General features: G+C 35.7%; 1 protein-coding gene across 1 annotated transcript in view; it reads right to left on the reverse strand.

Annotated features, from left to right (window-relative positions):
- Positions 1–23,168, reverse strand: part of LOC140139905 (gamma-aminobutyric acid type B receptor subunit 1-like) — a 170,235-nt gene that overhangs the window by 10,380 nt on the left and 136,687 nt on the right. The window contains exons 7-10 of the mRNA XM_072161678.1: positions 21,056–21,173; positions 15,987–16,050; positions 11,896–11,976; positions 2,206–2,365 (exon numbers count right to left, since the gene is read on the reverse strand). Of these exons, the coding sequence (XP_072017779.1) occupies positions 2,206–2,365; positions 11,896–11,976; positions 15,987–16,050; positions 21,056–21,173 (423 nt within the window). The remainder of the gene's footprint in view (positions 1–2,205; positions 2,366–11,895; positions 11,977–15,986; positions 16,051–21,055; positions 21,174–23,168) is intronic.

Here is a 23,168-nt window from a genome sequence, read left to right on the forward strand (position 1 = left end):
CCAACGTGTGCTATTTTAATTGGGAGTAGGCCTAGGCCTACATTAAGAGTAAAATTTCCTTGGGTTATGAAAAGGGGAAATATGAAATAAAGATGGTATGACATGCAAGAAAGCGGAAGTAAAAATAAAATATGAAAAAGAAACATGAATTAATATTAAAATCGGGCATGACAATTGTCAAATTTAAACCTTAATTGTGACACGATCTGGTTCATGGGGGGGCAAAGAGGCATTTTGAAAATTGTGTTACTGTGAAAACACCAAAGGTCTAGCATACTTGGTCCTAAAGTTATGGAGTTTTTCATGCATATTTTCTTGATGAGCCTATGCCGTAAAATAATGATCTTTTAAATTCATGTACTCTTTTGCATGCAGTTTGAAACTTTCTTCATCTTTATTATAATGCTAGAAGTCTATGAGGTATTGTTGAACTTATGCATTAAAGTCTAAAATTGAAATATTAACAAAAATAAATGTTATTTTTAGGGCCTATGCGGTAGGCTATGCCTACAAAGTGTTTTTATTGTGATCGTAATTTTTTTAATGTTTGATATTTAAGTAATAGGCCTACAATTAAAAATACAAATTTAGGCTAAAAATATAATAAGGACAAATCAAACAATTACAATAATAACAAAAACGGCAAACCAATGTGATGCATGTTTATAAGTAATGAGACATTAAGAATCTTTTTAAAATTTACTTGAATTTCTTTGCGGTAGGCCTATCCCAAGCGGTCGCTATAAGCGCCTTCAGGTGCAAAAAAAACCATTTTTAGAAAAATGTAGGCCGATTACAAAAATGCAACACCTATAGTATGGATGTTGGTGTTATATTATTATCGTATTGAACAAACAATAAATTCAGAAAGAATTAAAACAATTTATTCTAATAACCAAAATAAAACCTATCGTTTTCCATTAAAAAAAGGACAGGCCTAGGCCTACTTAGCATTGACTAGGCTCACGGCAGTATCGGGCTGAAAAGCATCGCAAAGTTTAAAAACAAAAAAAGGCGGTTTTAGAAAATGTATAACAAAAAGGAAACACCTAGTATCAACGTCAAGTTTATGGATTTAGAAAAGGACATCTGTGAATATCAAACTGCAATATTTCACTTCAACACAGAAAATCTCAAAAATTTCAAAAGTACTATAAAACATTGTGTTTTTAGAGTAATAATCACAATGGTCAGCTATGGTTGATGAAAAACTGTCGACCCCAAGCCAATTTTCACTGCCGTCGTTGGTGGCGCGCTGTATTTGGAATCGCGAGAATTATTTGACACTTTCTGTATTAGATAATTGTTCACATGACACCTGGCAGCTATTGCAGATTGGGCACCAATCTTAGCTTTGTTTCTGAGAGAACATAACGAAGAATTCCATCTACAAAGATAAATGCCTCTAAGGTACTAGAAACAAATTAGTTCGATCTTTCGATCGACCATCGATGCTTGGTCGATCTTAATTATTTATGAAATCAATTAATTTACTATTGTTAATTGTGATAAAATTGTAATTTGTGCCTGTAGTGATATTGACCAATATAAATTTAGCAATAATTGTGATTAATTAGTTAACAATTCATTAATAACAACCATCGAAGCAGCATCGACGGTTGATCCAAAGATCGAACAAATTTGTTTCTGGTGTCTAAACAAGGTTTTTTTGATGAGAGAGACAAAGGGCATCACCCTCCACAAAAACATTAAAATAGATTGGTCTTATAATAATACACTTTTTGTACAGCTGTCTGTATCAGTAATTTAGTTGCTAAAACTCCATTTAGTGCTTTTGTGGCGGAAAAGTGACTATAAAGATACGTACCACAAAACCAGTGATAAGTTGACCGCATAATTATACTTCTAATCTACGCTACTCAAATTTGGTGCACTCATCAGAGCGCTTCCACCAGTTCAACCAGCATCTACAGAGGATGGTGTCAAACAAGATATTGTGGCGTCCCCTTGGTGCTGGGGGGTCAGGAGGTTGTCCCAGACTGAGTTGATATCTTATCCTTTACTGTGGGAGTTAATTTATGGTGTACGTACTTACCCAGTGTGCTGAAAGCATATGTTGAACGTGATACACACCACGGCAAAACATAGACAAACCAGTTAGTATACAAACAGGAATGTACATGTATCCTGTACCTGCACCCTATCCTTTACTGTGGGAGATAATCTATGGTATTATGTACTTACCCAGTGTGCTGAAAGCATATGTTGAATGTGATACACACCACGGCAAAACAGATAGACAACCCAGCTAGTATACAGACAGGAATGTAGATTTTTTTAGAGATAAGTTGAAGTTCTTCTTCAGTGCGAACCCCATCTGGTGGTGGCTTACCCTCATAAGCATCTGCAACACAAACACAAACAAAAGAGACACAGGTCTCACTTGAGTACACTTGACTGAACTCCAGTAGACTACTAGACATAAATATGATGATAGACCCAGTCCAGCTGTAGATGGGAGCATCGATTACTTATTTTAATTTTCAAAAGTATACCGTGTAGGTAGACATCCTAACCGAGTCAGAATAATACAAACTAGATTTTATTTTTAACTGGCCAAATATGTAACAAAGTAACAGCTTCAGAAAAGATAAACAACATATTCTTTTAAATTGGCCACATAGGTAGCATACTTACAGCCTTAAAAAGGATAAACCACAACTTCTTTTAAATTGGCTACATAAGCACACAAACAGCCTCAGAAATGATAAACTGCCTATTTTTTTAATTGGCCACACAGGTAGCACACATAAAGCCTTAAAAATGATAAACCACCTATTCTTTAGAATTCGCCTTACAAATGATAAACCATATTCTTTTGAATTTGCCACACAGGTAGTACACTTACAGCCTCAGAAATGATAAACCACATATTCTTTTAAATTGGCCACACAGGTAGACATACTAAGTGTGCATAGCAGTGTCAGCGTAGCATGTTTCCCCAAAGCAAGTACAAAAACGTGACTTGACTAGCATTTTGTCAAAGCTCAAATATTTTGACTCTTGATCATTATTGTGATTGTATTGTGAGTGTTTATCTGTTTGTCTTCAAAGCTGCCATTTGTAAGCTCACTCCTGATGTCACAGTTCAGTGACCTACACACAGAGTTGCTGTACGCAGGTTAATTGGGCTTCTGTTTATGAGAATTAACCATTAGTGTAAAAAAAATAAGTAGTGATGTTTGGTGATGTTGTTAATATAAATTATGTTATCTCCAAAGACTACCATTAGATGATGCATTCTCACTGCTAGTGGCATGTTTCAGTAATCAAAGTACACTCCCGCAGTACATAGGGTAATTTGGTTCCTGCTTATGAGAGCAATCCTAAAATAGCATGTTAGTTCTTCAGTAACTTGTTAAATTACATTATGTGTCTAGCTTGTAATATTGAATGCTTATGACTACCATTGTAAGAAAATTCATGTGGTGAAATATGGACTGTTTCCAATGTCAAATGTTATCTACAGAAGATTGACATTGCTATCTACTGAAGATAGCAATGTCAAATGATATCTAATGAAGATATTAATGTCAAATGCTATTTATTGAAGATAGCAATTTCAATAGCAATGTTAAATTCTATCTACAGAAGATTGCAATTTCAAATGCTATCTCCTAAAGATAGGAATGTAAAATGCTATCTACTGAAGATAGCAATTTCAAATGCTATGCATACTGATGATATCAATGCCAAATGCTATCTACTGTATAGTAATGTTAAATACTATCTACTGAAGATAGAAATGTCAAATGCTATCTACTGAAGATAGCAATGTCAAATGCTATCTACTGAAGATAGCAATGTCAAATGCTATCTACTGAAGAGAGTAATGTCAAATGCTATCTACTGAAGATAGCAATGTCAAATGCTATATACTGAAGATAGCAATGTCAAATGCAATCTATAGAAGATACCAGCAAAGGGACACAACTAAAGCTATAAGGAAAATTATCCAAGTGAACAATAAATGCTTTTTGTAACAACATTGTTACCATTTTTTACAAATTGTTTTCATTATTCCAATTTTGCCCCAATCAGTGACAACTACACAATGATCTAGTGAACAAAAGGTCACACTTTAAAAGATTATTTTCTTGTGCTATTTTGCAAAATCATATTCTAATGCTGAAAATGTAATGTTGCTGGAAAATGGAAGCAAGTCATAAGCGGCTATTCCAGTTGAAATAATTATACCCCCTAATCCCCTATAGAAGACATGCTGTAATCGCTCACACAAGGGGAGTAAATTTCAAAAATGGAATCATCCATTCAGGTAACCCCATTTAATATTTACACTCCTGTGTGGAAGATCCCAGCAAACACAAAACGTTTTAAAAACGTTTTAAATAAGTTATATTTTGGCTTTTGGTTTAGGTAAAACGTTTTAATAACATTAAAATGTCGGGTTATATAAAGGTCATGATAACGTTTTAAAACGTTTTGTATGAAAACACACTACAACAATATTTTTAAATGTTTTCAACAAATGTTATTGTAAACTATTTTTACAAACATTTTTGCCAAATATTGTGTCAATACTTAAATAACATTATGTTGAAATGTTTGAACCCAGCAAACACAGAAATGTTCTGAAAATGTTTTTTCAAAACCTTTTAATAACATTTAAATGTCGGGTTATAAAAGGTCATGAAAACGTTTTTAAAAGCGTTATCGAAAATATTTTGGGCAAACATTTTTCGCAAAATATTTTTTCAACCCCAAAATAACATTCTGTTTAGAATGTTTTGTATCAAGTTTTCAAGAATGTTTTTGGAATGTTATTAAAACGTTTTTATACCCTTTATATAACCCGACATTTAAACGTTTTCTGTAAAACATTTTTGTTTGCTGAGCAGTAGATTATCAAAAATGTTTTTAAGGTTATGAAAACGTTTTATACTCTTAATATACCCTTTATATAACCCGACATTTAAACGTTTTCTGACAACCATTTATAACCTTTTGCGAATGATGTCGAAAACGTTTTGTGTTTGCTGGGATGCAGGTCATATCTTCCACAGGGGGTGTATGAATTTTCGATCCAGTGCTCCAACATGTAATCTTTTAATGATGACTTCCTCCAGAACAAAAACTAATTATATCAGCACATCCCTCGACTAGCTTACTTGCCTGTAGCAATAGATATAGGTTATTGCAACAGGCATTTCTTAAATAAAGCATCCGCACCTCACAATAACAAAACATTCATGTCATCCTGTTATGTCAGTGTATCCACTATGTTAGTAATTGTATGTTATCTAATAAGCTTTGTTTTATCAGTAGGGGGATAAATTTATTACATAAATATATTTTGCAACTCCCATGCATCTATAGGTGAGTTATTAGCCTCTCTAGCCCTGTAGGTCTATGGAAATGCTCAACCACAAAGTCAAATGGATTGGTTGTGTAAGACAGTGATCTTAACCCTTCAACTGCTGATGGTAATACGATGCCTGAAATATTTTTCATTTCAAAAAAGTCATTACTCCTCCAGGCACTGTATGAAGATTAATAACATAAATGTCTATAATTGGTCTGAAAAAATAATAACAAAATTCTATTCTTAACACATCACACTTGGTACCTAAAATAACATGAATTGTAATAAATAAATAAATAAATCAATTTCGGTATTTATATAGCGCCTTACCACAGATCACGGAGTGTTCAAAGCGCTGTAATTTCGCTGTAAAAATTATAGCACAATAAATGGTGATAATTACCAATTTTAAACCTCTCCACATGTGTGTTGGTTGCAAATGATAAGTTCCAAATTTTCTTTAAAAATTTAAAAATGTCAAAATTGTACATCTTTTGAAATCTGCCATACACCAGCGAAAGATTTTTAGAATATTTTTTCACAAAGGGAGAATGTTTTTAAAATGGAATAGACTACCGTAAACAGTTAATTAATGGGAAATTCATACTGTTCCTATAGATGGCGATATCTTTATCTTCCAGGACTTTACCCTGACATCAGATGCAAACTAGTCTTTCTAAAGCCTAAAATGATCTCACAAATACATTTTTTTTCAAACCTTCTTTTATTTGGCCAAACTAAATAACAATAGAGTTTCCCTTCCCATGGTTCATAGGGCCTGCTCACTATTCTCTGGCAGTCACACAGATGATACGCTATACTAAGACAGACAGAAAGGGTCATAAAGAGTCAGACATGACTCTAAGCAATATGTTGCCTCTGAACATTCTCCTATGCATTACTTACTCTATTCTGATCTTGCATCGAAATTGTCAACTGCAGACAACAAGTTTCAAATCAACAAAAAAATTCAAAAATTTCAGAATTGTAAGTTTTCATGACCATATTTGGAATTAGCATGAAAAATGCATTAAAATGAGTACAAACAAACCTAGTATTGCTTCAGTGGTTCTTAAGATAGCTCTTGATATTTTGGAAAATATCTCAAAAGTTGGGACTTTTAATGTTGAAGCCTATGGCCAGCATGTAGAGCATTAATGCAGTAATTTTAAGCTTTTAGTAATGGAGTCTACGTCTCTATGCATTTTTCCTATTGTAGAGAGACTATGCAGCCAAAAGTGCTCAATTTAACAATTTAATCGAACAGAATTTTCGGAAGAGTGTGGATTATCTTTTCTGTTATGTTGTCAAATTCCATTTCTATGGCAACAGTTACGTTATTTACCCAAAATGTCACATTTTATATCGCTATTTCATTGAAACTAATGCGAGTAGAAACTTCATATTTGCTGTGTAGAATACATGACACATGTATAGTTAAATCTATGAACAAAATTTAATTGTCTTACTAATTCCCAAACACATAAAACCTAGGAGTAGCAACTCTACAATGTTTGTGTGTCACTCAAGGAATGTAACATATAGTGTACCTGTGGACATTTCATCAAGCACTCAGCAAATTTCAATTCAAAGTGCATTCTGCATGTGTTATCAACATAGAGAGCCCGAAGCGCTACATGCGCAAACCTTGTAACCCTCAAGCACAAGATGAACATTTTCATTCAATCTGGGCTTCTGTCCATAAATATCAGAGGTACAGGTGTACACTTAGTCTGTGCTACAGACCGTGTACCTATAATACACATAGAGAGATAAACTACTGTGAACCACACATTCTTGGAAACTATAGTGTCTCGCTATGCTTGCTGTTCGAGGGGCGCCACGGTTTCGGCTTCGCCGCTCGTCTCCCCCTCAATTGGGAGTCTTTGACAAAGACTAAGGAACACCATGTGTTTCAAATTTAAACCAAACTGGCGAATGTACACCGTACTCTTGGGAGTCTTATCTCTTTGCTAATTCCAGTTTCCTCACATGTTATTACCAACAGTCCAAGGACATCACAATTACCTTGGTAAAATATCTCATCTTGAGGCAATTCTTGTCTAGCTAAATATTGAAATTTATGGCTAATTGAGATTCATGCTTACATCTTTTCAACCAATATATATTTAAATGCACAGATGAGTACGATTAGTATACCCAAAGGCAATAAGATGCGTAAATGTTCAAGCACAGTTAATTTGACTACAAAATTGCTTGTTTTAATCAACTTTACAAGGACAATTGAACTGCAATATTGCTATAGTAAGGAGAACCTCTATATATTTACTAGAGATGTTGTAGTTGATTGCTATTAGGCCCATACGCAGGATTTTGGGGGGTGGGGGTGAGTGTGAAAACATGTACCTTTCTTCCAAGGATGGGCAATTTTGTGAAAAGTGGACCTTCTTTTTTTTACCAAAAGAACTTAAAATTGGGATTTTGGGGACTTTTTGGTGGCCATACCCCCTGCGTACAGGCCTGATTGCTATGAATCTGAAAATATCATATCAAATGCTCTATACTGACGATAGCAATGTCAAATGCTTTCTACTGAAGATAGCAATGTCAAATGCTATCTACTGAAGATTGCAATGTCAAATGCTATCTACTGAAGATAGTAATGTCAAATGCTATCTACTGAAGACAGCAATGTCAAATGCTATCTACTGAAGATAGCAATGTCAAATGCTATCTACTGAAGATAGATAGCAATGTCAAATGCTATCTACTGAAGATGATTAATATAGCAATGTAAAAGGCCACCTACTGATAATAGTATTGGTTAGTGGTATCTACTGTAATGAACAAAAATGCTACCTCTGATTAGAGTAATATCTAAGGGTACTAATAAATCAGGCTTCTTTATATGTGACACAATCTGGTCCTTGAAGGCCAAAGGCAGCAAATTTGAAATTGAGGCAAAATAATGGAGTAAAAAATAAGAAAATACATAAGAAAATAGACATCACCAAACTTGATAACTTTGGAATCAAGTATACTAGACCTTTGGTGTTTTTAGTATACTGGATTCACATTTGCTGTGTGTACAGTCTGTATGTAGCTATTGGGGTTGTATCTAAACCAGACTTGGTACACCAAAGAATAAACTAGTGCACCCTCAAGGAGTGTTGTGTCTAGCATATGCACTGATATGGTGAAGGAAGTTAATGGGCGAATCCATTTAAAAGTATACAGCTAGCCCCGTGAAATTTTCCACTTCTAATTTTAACTTTTAATTAATTTACCATTGATTCTGAATCATTGATAGTTCATTAATTACAAGCAATGAAGTAGCATCAACAATCCATCCCAAAATCAAAGAAATTTGTGTGCGGTGCCTTACTTATTTCATAAATATATCCTCAATACCTGATTCATTTTTCTCACATCTAAATTTCTCTTTAAAATTACTTGCTAGGGTTTCACATCAAACCTTTTAAGTAATATTAAAACATACCCAAAGGCTTTTTGTTACTTAAATGAAACTATATATCTCACGGGACCAGGCAAGATTATACAACTTTCCAATCATTTGTTCAGACACACTGCCCAAGTCTGGTCACTTACTTTGTTTACATCAACCGTATGAATACTACTACCTTTCTTACAGAGCACATGATTGGATAATTGCATGATATAATCATCTGACTAACCAATCAAAATAGAGCTGTCAGATCTCTCCACAATTTCAAGCTGAATCCCAACCATTCTTACCATATCTCTGATTGGCTCAATATAAGATACACCATTCTTTGCAACCAATCAAAATACTTCTTAGAGGCTGATAAATTGGGTGATGGTGCTCAAGGCATTCGGTTGGTCACTTACTTTGATTAAATTAAGAATGGAGTAAAGGTTGCCAATATGGCAAATTACATTATCAGTTTGTCTGCAAGTGAAGTAGGAACAGTTGTATAATCTTCATCAAGTGCAACTTCCAATAACAACTTGTTAAGGACACATAAAATTAAAAGTTGTTTTCACATCCCAATCTTTTTGGAATTGTGAGGAGGGAGCTAGGGAGGTGTTTTATTTGTTGATAAATTGACAAAATACAGCTGTTTTCAGGTCAAATTGACATTGCTAGCATTTTTCAGCATCATACCAGGAAAATGATGATGATCATAAAGGCTTAGACCCCTTAAGAGTTCCATAAAAACACTTGCAAGTGATCCATGCTGACTAATAAACTTGTTTATCAGCATTAACATTTTACTTAAGTATTTTAACCCTATTCTATTACCCCCACAAAAGTGGTATATTTGAGTGGTACTGGTGTGGAGGTATCATATTAACTACTGCGTTGCAGTGTTATTGGTTGGGTAAAAACCAATAAGTGGCATACCATTGGCAAGCTTGGACTTTAAGCTTTTAGAAAAACAAGTTTAATATTTAATTATGTAAATATTATGCAAATTAGCTCATGAATAATTAATAAGCTCATAGCAATTTAATGAGATACACGTAGCACCAAATTGAAATACCTATGAATATGACCTTCATGCCCATTTTACACTGTAAGTCAGAATACAATTGAGGACATTTACGGCTCATTCGTGCTGTACGGTCACATATGATCAAAAAATTATATTCATTTACAATTTTGAAGTGTATGAGTACATCAATGTGGCATTTTTATGCAGTTTTAAATACACTGCCATGTTTCTGCATATAATAAAAAGAAATCCGAGTAACTTTGGACCATATTTACAAAGTTTATGGACATTTTGGGCTATTTTTAGGGCAAAATTTGGCCTAATAATGGTCAAAATATGCAGGTTTCCAACATTTTAAACCATTTTATGATGTGTTAATGGTAGTTGTATTAGGAAAAATGGTGTTTTGTTGATAGAGAAGTGATAAATTATCAAAACTATTCCAAAGATAAGACCTTATTTATGTAAATAATTTTTTACATGCATATTAAGCCATTTCGTGCCATATGGCACGAAATTGATAGGGGGGTAATAGAATAGGGTTAAAAAAACTTAAAATTTAATATGAAAATTGAAAAAAAAATCTTTCTGATCCCAGAAAGTAAAGGGGCGGACGCCAAACAAATTAATTTGTGTAAGGAGTTGCGTAGTTGGGCTAGTGTCATTTTTATCAGCTAAACTGATAGTACCCAGGGACAGGAGGAATATAACAGGCTCTCATTTTTTTGACTGGGGCATGACTGCCTCCTACCTGGAGGGGGAACTCACATTAGTCCTGCCAGCAAGACTTCAGTCTTTATCATATAAACATAATGCCGTCTACTGACCTGAAGTCTTGCAGCGGTACATAGGGATGCACTGTACGTTTAAGAAATCCAAACTTCAAGCATCAAGAAGTATACCTGGTATGTCAGTTTTACCTCAGAGATGCTGTAGACCCTCTCTACACAGTGTAGAAACATCAGAAGTAGAATGGTGCTCAATATGGTAAATCCAAATCATGAAAATCAAGACATTTTATTTTGCAGAGCAATATTTTGACCACTTTTGCACTAAGTAAATTACTCCCATGAAGATTGCAGGTTTTGCCAACCCTGGGAATTTTGAACCCACCCAAAAGATGAGATCAATGTAGATCAATTACCTCAACTTTGTGAGTATAGACTAGTACAGTCAGTGGGATTAAAATCATCCAAGCACGCCCAATAAAATCATCAGTGCATGCCCAAACTGTCCTTGAGAAAGTTCCTCAGCTACATCCTTGGAGCCCAAAATGAGCCCACATAATGATGTTTCTTATTTGTGGAATAGATATTTATAGAGAGAACTGTAACTCTAGGTACGACGAGTTACAGTTACTGGAACTAGAACTCACATGTAAAGGCAGTATGAGTATATATGTGTGGTAGTCCCACCCCATAGGGTGCATTTCCTCTGACTAACTGCAAAAAGTGGAGGTGTCCCCCCCCCTTGTGCATGCCACTGCTAATCAATTGAAATAACACTCTTTCGGTGGAAGATTTTGGAAATATCTTCCACAGGGGGAGTATGTTTTTCAAATGTAATTGGTCAGAGTTTTCATTTTGAAACCCATACTCCCCCTGGTTGAACAAATTCATCAGGATCGGTAGAGTAAAGTCAATCAAAAGGTTCTTATTTCTGATCCAATAAATTGCACTTACTGTGTACGTTTCGATAACCACTCGGTTATCTTTATCAACACTGAATGAAGACTACTACTGTGAACTGGTCATCCAATCACCTATGGTGATTGACTTGTTGACTGTGTTGCCAGTTGATTTTTTTCCTGTTGGATGTTTTGATGGATTTTTCACAGGATGTAGCAGTTCATCAAAAATGTGAGAAAGCTGATATTGACCTTCATCTCTGTTCATGGTGGCGCCCCTTCTCTTCCTGATCTCTATAGCCTCCATACTCCCCCTGTACTATGACTTTACCTATTTCTTTCACAACTGGAGTAAGTATTTCAAATGGAAGTTACTTATTGTCTATTCTATTTGAAACTTATACTCCCTCTGTGGAAGACTTTGGCTAAATCTTCCACAGGGGTAGTGTGGATTTTAAATGGAATAGCCCATTGAGCTAACTCACCTGACCAGACTATCTTCTCCCTCTCCAGGGTGAGATTGTCATTGGCAAAATCATAATATCCAATCTTCTTGTACTCCCCATCTGAAAGAAAATCAAAATAGAAAGAACTGTTATACCAGACTTAAGCTTGTCGAGGGCTTTGATTCTGAAAATGCTACCCCAGTGAAACTGACAAAGGGCTGTGCACTGTGCAGTAATGTGCCCCCAGGGCTAACGAAAGCGTACCAAAATCTGTTTGTCTCCCCTTCCCCTCTTGGCTTGCCAAACCTTTGATGGCCGACCAGGAAATTTTTCATATTAATGTGTTTCAGTACTGTTTTTGTAAGCATTTTTATGCGTTTTATTCAAAAGGTATACCGTATTCATTCCAATAAGTATGGATGGCGGAAACCTTCAAAATACGCCTAAGAATACGCCTAAGAATACGCCTAACCTTAGACGTCTAAGATGCAATCTTAGACGCCTAAGATGCATTCTTAGGCGTCTAAGATGCAATCTTAGGCGTCTAAAAAATTCATGATAGACTTAAATCAACGAATCACAGGACTAGAAATCCCAAACAACCAATCATCTTAGGCGTATTCAATTATTGACCAATGAAATCTTAGACGCCTAAGATTTGACACGCCTAAGAATTCTTACACGTCTAAGATTGACCATTTGACCATGACTAGTGATGGACGGTATCGCAAATTCGATCAAAACGTACATCGGACGCTGTGCGTTAGAGAATATTTCGAACAATAGCTGGGTGGTGTGTTTTTAATAAACTCCTTTTCTGTCCATAGCCACCCGCGTCAATCCCAAAAAGAAAGGGGTGATGGGGTGGGAGGGGGATAGGGCACAATAGCCCATTGTTTTGTTCTTTTCAGCCACTTTTTGACAATTCAGGCGGAACAATGTATTTTTACATAATAAGTTTTTTTTCATGTTGTTGCAAACTGATAAAACTTTGTTTTAAATATTTTGTTTTTCTGATGACTTGCAGTTAATGTAAGATTTCTATTTGTGTGGCTATAGTGTAAATGATGATGATAATGATGATGATGATGATGGTGTTGTTGTTGTTTTTGCCACTCATGTTACTTGTAATGGTTAAACAAAGAGCACATGTCTATGGTGTCACCCTGCTCACTTTTCATGTATGTTTTTTCTTAACACGTATGCTATGACTGAGCCAAAACACACAGTTAAGAGACCTCGATACCTCCATTCAACAAGAAAGTTAACCTGACGGTGTAGGGTATGATGCGTTTATATCCAATACGTTCAGAGGTCAAGTTATTACTGCACACACATTATAAGGTCAACCAACTATGTCTTTATAATTCGAACAGCGTGAGACATATTTTCGCCAAGGCCCCCGGGCCAAGGCCAAATCGTCTTTTATAATTGAAGAGATCAGATATGCATAATTTCAGTCTGCAAAGTGCAAGAAGGCAAGAGGTCAAATTTTCTATGTTAAAAATAGAATCATGTATTAATTTTCCTCATCATCATCATCATAATCATCATCGTCATCATCATCATCATATCATCATGCTCATCAACATTAATACCTGACTACTACTAGCCACACCAAAACAGCACACCAAACCAACGAAAATAAAATCAAACCAATTAATCAATTTTGCTGCAAGTCCTCAGAGAAAATCACATTGGTGATTACCGTCCATCACTGAAATATCAATCTTAGAAGTGTAAGAATTCTTAGGCGTGTAAAATCTTAGGCGTCTAAGATTTCATTGGTCAATAATTGAATACGCCTGAGATGATTGGTTGTTTGGGACTTCTGGTCCTGTGATTCGTTGATTTAAGTCTACCGCGAAATTCTTAGACGCCTAAGATTGCATCTTAGACGTCTAAGATGGCATCTTAGACGTCTAAGGTTAGGCGTATTCTTAGGCGTATTCTTAGGCGTATTTTGAAGGTTTCCGCCATCCATAAATAAGCGCCCAGGGCGCTAAACAAAAACGTTTTGGGTGGGTGCTTATTTTTACCTGGTTTACCTGATTTTTTTGTAAGGTCCGTTTATTAGAGACAAATTTAACACTTTGACTGACATCTAAATCATTTGCCTTAATCAGATCCTTATAACTATGCATTTAAGAGCCAACTCAACATGTCGAGATCCACTGCTGCCTGCATTATCATTAAGTCTGCCTTCTGCTGCACAGCCATCATATCTTAAAACCTTGCATGTTGATGCGAAATACATGACGGTACGGTGTGAATTGATAACAACGCTGTACTCTAAAATAGTGCTTTGTTAGTGCTTCGTGGGATATAAGGGAAAGGTTTATACTCATCAGTCTTAGATTGCTATGAATATAAATTAGTGAGCTCAAACCTTGAAACCCAAATAAAACAACATTAAGTCCACATTAAAATTAAGTTACATCTATAAAGCTGCTTCATAATAGCTTTGTCATTCATACATAAAACTGTAATCAAATTATAATCATAAGTCAATGGCTCTTGAGATGATTCTTTAAGGTAACCATGGTAACCGAACTGTTCCAGACACCATTTGGGCTATTCTATTTAAAATCCACACTACCCCTGTGGAAGATTTTGGAAATATCTACCACTGAAGGAGTATGTTTTCCAAATGTAATTGGTCAGGGTTAATCATTTTGAAACTTATACTCCCCCTGTATTATGGCTTTACCTATTTCTTCCACAAGTGGAGTGAGTATTTCGTATTTCAAATGGAAATTACCTAATTATCTATTCTATTCAAAATATACACCCTCTGTGGAAGACTTTAGCTAAATCTTCCACAGGGGTAGTGTGGATTTTAAATGGAATAGACCATTTTTGGAAGCATCTGCAAAGGGACTTGAAATTTTGAGCGTGTGAATACAATAACTCTCAGGGTTGTGCATAATTTAAGTTCATGATGGAATCATCTTATTTTCTGCTATATATTTGGAGTAGACAATATGGCACCACATTTTCAGTAACATCTATTTTGTATCAAACTCACAAATATAATGTTTTCAAGTAGTAATTTATTGGTACAGTGAAACATTAATCCCAACCCCTTCAGCGTAATTCTTTACTAACAGGCCACATGCAGTGGCGTACCGTGGCCGCCCCCACCCCGGGGGGCTGAAGAAACCCCAATTTTGCCGCCCCTTCCTCAACAGCCCGAAAAGGTTGACCAATTTTTTTCTCGGTCGTTTGAAAAAGTGAAGAGCCAAAAAAAAAAAAAAAAAGGGTTTCAGGCGCTAGCGCCCTAAAAGCACCACATTTTGAGGTATAGTACCATTTTTTCAAATTTTTTTATGCTTTATCAAATTTTTCCGCCCTTTTTATTTACTAATTCTTTTTGCCGCCCCCTTCGTTTTTGCCACCCTGTTTTTACCGCCCCTTCTTCTTCCACCGCCCCTTCATTTTGGCCGCCCACCTGCTTTTACCCCGGGGGGCTGCCCCCCCCCCCCAAATACGCCCATGACATGGTCCCAAATATGAGGGAAAATTAAGAAAAATTCAGAAAGCTGATGATTTTTAAGTTTTATGTAGAACACATACAAATTTTGATTCACACGGGACAGGGAGTGTGAATTTCAAATGAGGGGAATGGAGTCACCACTCCAGTAACCACGTCTACAATTCACATACCCTGTGTAAAAGACTAAGATTATGTCTTCCATACGGGATGTATGGATATTATAAAAACTGGAAGCACCTAGTGACCCAAGATATCAACCCCTACTTCTTCTGGTTGGTAAAAACATCAATACTTTTAATTGTCAAGAAACATATAAGAGTCCTGTAGCTTATAGCTTTGAGCTGTTCTATTTAAAATCTACACTACCTCTGTGGAAGATTTTGGAAATATCTGCCACAGAGGGAGTATGAATTTCAAATGGAATGAGCACAATGGGCAGCTTCATTTAAATTTCATACAACCCTCTGAGAAAGATTCCACCTGAATCTTCAACAGAGGGAAGGTGAGTTTCAAATGGAGCTGCTAATGTGTTAATTCCATTTGAAATTCATACTCCCCCTGTGGAAGATATTTCCAAAATCTTCTACAGGGGGAGTGTGGATTTTAAATAGAATAACCCAACTTGAATACTTACCAACCATCTGTTCAATTTGTGTCCAAGCTAATCGATCTCCAGTTGCACTAAATGCTACAGTACCCTACAAATGACAACAAGAATATAGAAATTATTATATGGCTAAGGCAAAATAGCAAAGAGTTGCACTAAAGGCTACCGTACCCTGCAAATGACCAACAAGAATATGGACATTATTATGTGGCCAAGGCATAATAGCAATCAAAATAACAACAGAATGTTTTCCCAAAAATTGCTTACATGCAAAGAGCAAAGATTTCTCTTCTTCCAGTTTTCCCCTCAACTTGGCACTCTTGTATCCCCTTTTTTGAGCTCTATATTGCACCTTCTTTTTGTGATGGATAGTTTTAGGTCTTAATTTATTTTCTCAGTCTTATTTTCTCAACCTCCACTCAGTCTATTTTTCCTTCTGCTCCATCTTTTCAAAATTGTCTCGCTTTCTTATTTCACTTTTTTTCCTAGTTTTGCATCATCTTGCCAGCTACATCTTTTATTTTGCTCTCACTGTTATTTGGGTTATGGGTTCTTTTACTAAACTCCCATGAGCTACACCTTCACATGTTCTGCCTTGTTTCTCTGTTATTTAACTTTAATTCAATTCCTTGTAGTTTCCTTCCTTATTTATTTATAAATCTTTTTTTTTTTTGCTCAAATTCTTTTTCATGTAATGGGTCTGTCAAGCTCTTTGTGAGTTTTTTCCACATCCCCTAGCATCAAGTTTGTATTTTTGAATTTAGCATAATTTATTTTTCTTTTGCTAAAACAAAATCATATGAATCGTATATGTGACCAACTACCAACTTGCAATGTTATGCTCATTTCGTGGTAGCAGGTCACATAAACTACCCCACACTGCCTTTTTGTAAATTTTGAAAAAGGTTCCACAATTAACCTTTAAAAAGTGGTAGACCTCTTCTTACAGATTAAAATATGCCCGTTGTTTCTAATTGAAGAAACTGAAAAGCATCTTACACTTTCTGAAATCACATTATGATTGATTTGTAAAAAAAAAAAAAAAAATAAAGCCCTTTGAGCTAAATTGATTAGAAACGTGATCCTCCATGACACTCTATTCCGGGTATCAAGTTTTGCAGAATTGATTTGTGCTCAACTGGGCTATTCCAGTTGAAATACATCATCCTATGGAAGACATGACCTTATCCTCAACACATGGCATGTGAATTTCAAATGAGGTTACCTGAATTGGTGACTGCATTTGAAATATGCACCCACTATGTGGGAGATTAAGGTCATGTCTTCCATAGGGGTGTATGGATTTCAATTGGAATTGCCTAATGTTTCCAAGATACCATGCTGAAAATGACATGTACACTAGCAATTATGCTATACAGAAATGGAATTATTTGTAACATTCTATCGACATTTTGATCATTTGATGCAGGGGAAATTTTAACCACGTGTCAGAAGTTTAAATTTTCATGATATTTCACAACAAAAGCTTTCTTATCACAAGCTGTCTACTTTGTATACTTCATAAATTTGCAGCCTTGGGGTTGAATTACATGATCAAAATAAACAAAAATAAACAAAATGCAAAATACATTGATAAAACAATCAGTAAAACACTTGCACATTTACAAGAGACTCATAAAATCAAAATTGTCACAATTATTTTTTTTAAATGGCAAAAGATGACAATAGCTGCTTTGCAATATGTGTTCTTACCGTGATATTTTGTACTACAAATAAATAAGCTTGAAAGTCACACAAAGTTATCCCCAACGAAAATATAACCTTTTTTGATTTCATAGTCACAGGTTCATAATAGTCGAGAATGAAAATTTCTAGAAAAAATCAGCCCCCACAAGCAGATTGATTTTGATTGATTTCAAATAAGTGACAAATTTCAGTTGAACTAAGCCTAGATCCACCATCCCATAATGCATCATTCTGGTGTTTCTATAAACCAGCGCATAATGACAAATGCTGGACAAATTAATGACAATTGCGTTGACTGGTGTTACAGATAAATGGTTGCAATATGCATAATTTATTTTGTTGATGAACAAATTTTAATCTTTACCCAGAGCAGCCAGCGCACAAGATGTTGAAAACAAGAACAACAGTTCATCTGGCCAGAATCGAACCGGCGACCTTCGTATAACTAGCACGACACTCTAACCAATTAAGCCACAGAGGCACATACCTATTATAGGTATTAGCCTAGGCTTGAATGGTGTTTGACGCATTCATCGGAAGGCACCAGAACTGTATATTTTATAAGAAATATACAAAGTCATATTGGGATGAGAAAGTTCTCTGGGTTGATGTTGAGTCCATGTTTCATTTAGTACAATTTCAGCAATGCATCATGGGATTGCATCCTTTACTACTGTGTGCAAGATCTATACATGCTGTTTCCCTGCTAGCTATCCTTTTTTCCCCTGAATATTTGGTCTAGAAACCGAGATTCTAGCTGTTTAGTTGATCATAATTTAATATCTTGAGCACAGAACGGTACCATGTATCTCTCAGGTTCTTGTAAAGATCAATATCTTCCAATACAGAAAATGTGCTATTCCAGTTGAAATCCACCCCCCCCCCCCATGTAAGACATGACCTTAATCTCCCACACAGGGGGTGTAGATTTCAAATGGAGTCACCCATTCAGGTAACCCATTTGAAATTCACACTCCCTTTGTGGAAGATTAAGGACATGTCTTCTATAGGGGGTGTATGGGTTTCAACTGGAATAGCACAATGTGAGAGTATGAACAAGGCAGTGTGACAGAGATGGATAAAGAAATGTGAGAATGTGAGGGATGATGTGAGATGGGGTTTACTGCTTAGCATGCTAGGCATAGGCTTCAACATAAAAAGTTAAATTTTTGATCTATTTTCACAAAATATCAAAAGCAATCTCAAGAACCACTGAACCAATACTAGGCTTGTTTGTACTCATTTTAATGCATTTTTCACGCTGATTCCAAATACGGTCATGAAAATGTACAATTCAGAATTTTTTTCATTTTTTAAAGAAAATTTGGAGAGGGTTAAGGGGAGAGAGAGCGGGAAGGGAGAGAAGGTGACAGCTTGGAGAGAATAAGCCAATGGCAATATTGTGCAGTTGAAATCCAAAATTTATGTGTGTCACCGTTTTTATATTAGGGAGATATTGCCATAATGTTTATGACGTGTGATGTGTACAGTCAATCAGTCATACATCTTTTATTTATTTATTTTTTTATTTTTTTTATTTAACAACATGTATATGTTTCATGTTACTCTAGTGTAAGTTTATTTGTCCAATAGAAGTTAACCCTGACCATAAAAATACCACTTCTTTTTCCCATGCTAGACACACACATGCACATAAAAAATGTGCAGCAAAATCACACTATTATCTGGGTAATCTTAGAAGCTAGATTGGTTGCAAACAATATCTTTTAGTAAACATTAGAAGATGAATTGATATGCATCAAATAATGAATCAATGCATAAAAATATCACACATGTACACTGGCACAAACAAGCACCAACGTCACAAGTTCATATGACCTAACTAAATTGCAATTCATGTTCAGTGGTGTAGCTATGGGGGCAAGGGGGTCATGTGGCCTTGGGCTGCCATCTTAGGGAGGGGGTGCCAAATTGCTGCAGGTTAAAAAAAATTTGGTCAACCATACCACTACTGATATGTGTTGCCATAATTTGCAATTTGCTTCTTCCCCTTTGTCTGTTTGCATGAAAATTAAAAATATTACTACAAATATGTGTGTTGGATTTGTTTTATATCCCTACCCCTAGATTCTCGAGCACCCTGGGCAAAAAAAAGGGGGTCAACACTCAACGATTAACAAGTTCAGTAATAGTTTTCCAAGTTTGGGGCGACATTCTGTATCCTTGCCCTGCTCGCCACAACCCCTAGCTACGTCACTGCTGATGTTCAAATCAAATCATGTGACAAATATTATTTTGAAAGCAAACCATATCTTTAATTCCCACAAAGGCAAATAAGAGGATGATATACTTTCTTTTGCCAATGTACCATACAGTTAACCAATTAATATATGACAAAAGACAGTAACGTTGTTTGAATCTCATTGTATGTTACAACCTTTTCCCATGTGAGTCAAATAGAAAGGTTAATGTCAGACACACCCTCTCATATCATGGCCGTCTTTAACACAGGCTTACAATGAACAACTTACTGATAAGCCAGGAAAATTGGATGAGCGCCATATATATTTCATCAGATATTTCTTTACCATGTTTTTTCAAACATACATAGTACTCAATCCCTAGTCAGCTAGTGTTCATCTTGTCAAATGGAGACTGTCTCCTCTTGGTTGGGGTGTACAGCGGATGGGACTCTGATCCAAAATATGCTTGCTTTTTATCTGGACTTTGAAATGGGCTATTTTCTATGGAAGACATGACCTTAATCTCCCATACAATGGGTGTAGATTTCAAAAGGAGTCATCCATTAAGATAACTCCATTTGAAATTCACACTCTATGTGTGGAAGATTAAGGTCATAGGGAGTGTATGGATTTCAACTGGAATAGCCTATTAATTTGCCAAATTCTGGACAACTTTCTCATATTTTGCTAAAAAACCATGAAAATATCACTTTTTTAAGATTTTTGGAAAAGTTTCAAAAAGCATCCCTTCTCTAAATCAGTTTTCGAAAAATTGCGACCCAAATCTAAACCTAAGAGCCGGAAAATGCATCCCAATTCTGCTCCACATCTCCCTACCCACCTTCCCCCTAAGAACCCCAGGGCCTCTTTACCATGGGCTTAGACTGGATTTTGGGCTATTCCAGTTGAAATCCATACTACCCCTGTGGACAATTTTAAAAATATGTTCCATAGGGGGAGTATGTTTTTCAAATGTAATTGGTCAGGGTTTTAAATCATTTTGAAACTCATACTCCCCCTGTATTATGGTTTTAACTTAAACCTCCAAAACTGGAGCGAGTATTTCAAATGGAAGCTACCCAATTATCTATTCTATTTGAAACTCATACTCCCTCCATGGAAGACTTTAGCTAAATCTTCCACTGGGGGAGTGTGGATTTTAAATGGAATAGCCTAATAACTTACCGATAAGCCAGGAAAATTGGATGAGTTGAGCGCCATGTATATTTCATTAGCTATTTCTTCATTTCCATATGTGTAATTCTCTAGTTGGATGCCAAATGGAGCCAACTTATTCATTGTTCTGTGAGAAAGTAAACAAGAAATAAATAAAGACAATTTGGTCAATATTTGGCTACAATTATTTGCACCAGTGACATCTTCAATCTGGATGATAAATGACAGAAAAGGAGAATGACCACAGCAGACAATATAAAATTTTCCCATAATGCATTGTATGAAAATGATGAAATTGAGCATAGTAAGAAAAAAAAGAAGAAGAAATATAGCAATAATTGCCTTACGCATCGATCTTCCTTTTTAGCCCAAACAACTCACAGTTTGTGCCCAAAATAGGGTAACAATTGCAAAATTTTGCATGTTTTGCACACATTGGCCCATCAAATAGCAAATCACCTTCATTATGGGCTAAAATAGCCTGAAATTAAAAAATTTCTGTGCACTCTGCACGCAATGTTCCAGTGAATCGTGAACAAAATATCTTTGTCCCGTCTAAGCTTTAATTGAGTCCTTAATATTATTTTAGTTCACTTGCAAAATGTGCTGCTTAAGGGGGTACTACACCCCTGGCCAATTTTGTGCCTATTTTTGCATTTTTCTCAAAAATTATAGCGCATTGATGAGAAGTAAGATATGTATATTATAGGGGCAAGGACTACAACTACTGCACTGAAAATTCAGCAACTCAAGGCAAGTAGTTATTGATTTATTGATCAAATACTGGTTTTCCCTCATTTTTGACTGTAACTCCACAACTGTTGTCTGTGCTGAAATAAAATTTCCATTGCAGTAGTTGTAGTCCTTGCCCCTATAATATACATATCTTACTTGTCACCAATGCGCTATGATTTTTGAGAAAAATGCAAAAATAGGCACAAAATTGGACAGGGGTGTAGTACCCCCTTAAACTGTGCTCGTTAATGTATCAAAAGGCACACAAAATATGCACCTATAACAGAACTCAATAATTTTCTGATTGGGTTGATTTCTTCAATAAATTGTCTAACCTCTCTCCACAAGGGTGTCAACTGCAGACAAGTTTCAATTTTTTTCAAAAAATTCAAAAATTTCTGAATTTTAAATTTTCAGGACCAAATTTGGCATCAGCATGAAAAATGCAGTAAAATGAGTACAAACAAGTCTAGTATTGGTTCAGTAATTCTTAAGATAGCTCTTGTTGTTATTTTGGGAAAATGTCTTGAAACTTATGTTGTCGGATGCATATGGCTAGCATGCAAAACATTAAAGTGTAACCATTTCTTTTGTGATGGGTAATATAATATTGGTATTATAGGTAAGGATTAACAACTCCCCGGCAGGATTAATACGTCCCTGGAATTCAAGGAAAGTATCATTATCTAGGTTTCAAAGGCAAGTATACACAGATGGCTCCATTATCTTTATACATGGCTGGAGGGGTTGGTGCAATAAGGCCCCATCTGTAATAGCTGCCCTATAGACATTTGACCATTTCTGCATTCTATATTGTACATGTATCTAAAATATCACACCTGGCAGCTATTGCAGACGGGGCATTTCTGCACTTAACACTTGATTGAGACTTCAAAGGCAAGTACAGGCAGATAGCTTCATTATATTTACTCATGTTCATATGTGAGCATGAAACGCGGAGATTTTGAATTAATATGCAGAGATGCCACACAGTTTCACTCAAAAAACCTGAAACTGGTGAGAAAACCCTGAAAAAGCACATAAATGCAGCCCAAAAAGCTGCAGGCAAAAAGCCCCAAAACGGGCTGAAAAAAACCAAACAACACAGGAATTTGGACTCACAAAAGACCTGAATTCAGGCTAAAACTTGAAAAGTGGCACCTCACTCCGAATTGAGCAAATTTAACGCAAATTTTGAAGGAAATAATTTTGAAATTCAGAAAGTTAGTATATTTTTGTTTTCCAATACCCAGTCACACATCCTCCTCCAATTTCAACCAGGACTACCTGCTACTTCCAAATATTTCTAAAGCTCTAAGTGTTAGCTTCCATGTGCATATGATTATTATGTCCTTGTTTGATTTCAGCCAATATACTGGAATGATTT

Source organism: Amphiura filiformis, chromosome 18 (genome assembly GCF_039555335.1).
Source record: "Amphiura filiformis chromosome 18, Afil_fr2py, whole genome shotgun sequence".
Taxonomy (NCBI): domain Eukaryota; kingdom Metazoa; phylum Echinodermata; class Ophiuroidea; order Amphilepidida; family Amphiuridae; genus Amphiura; species Amphiura filiformis.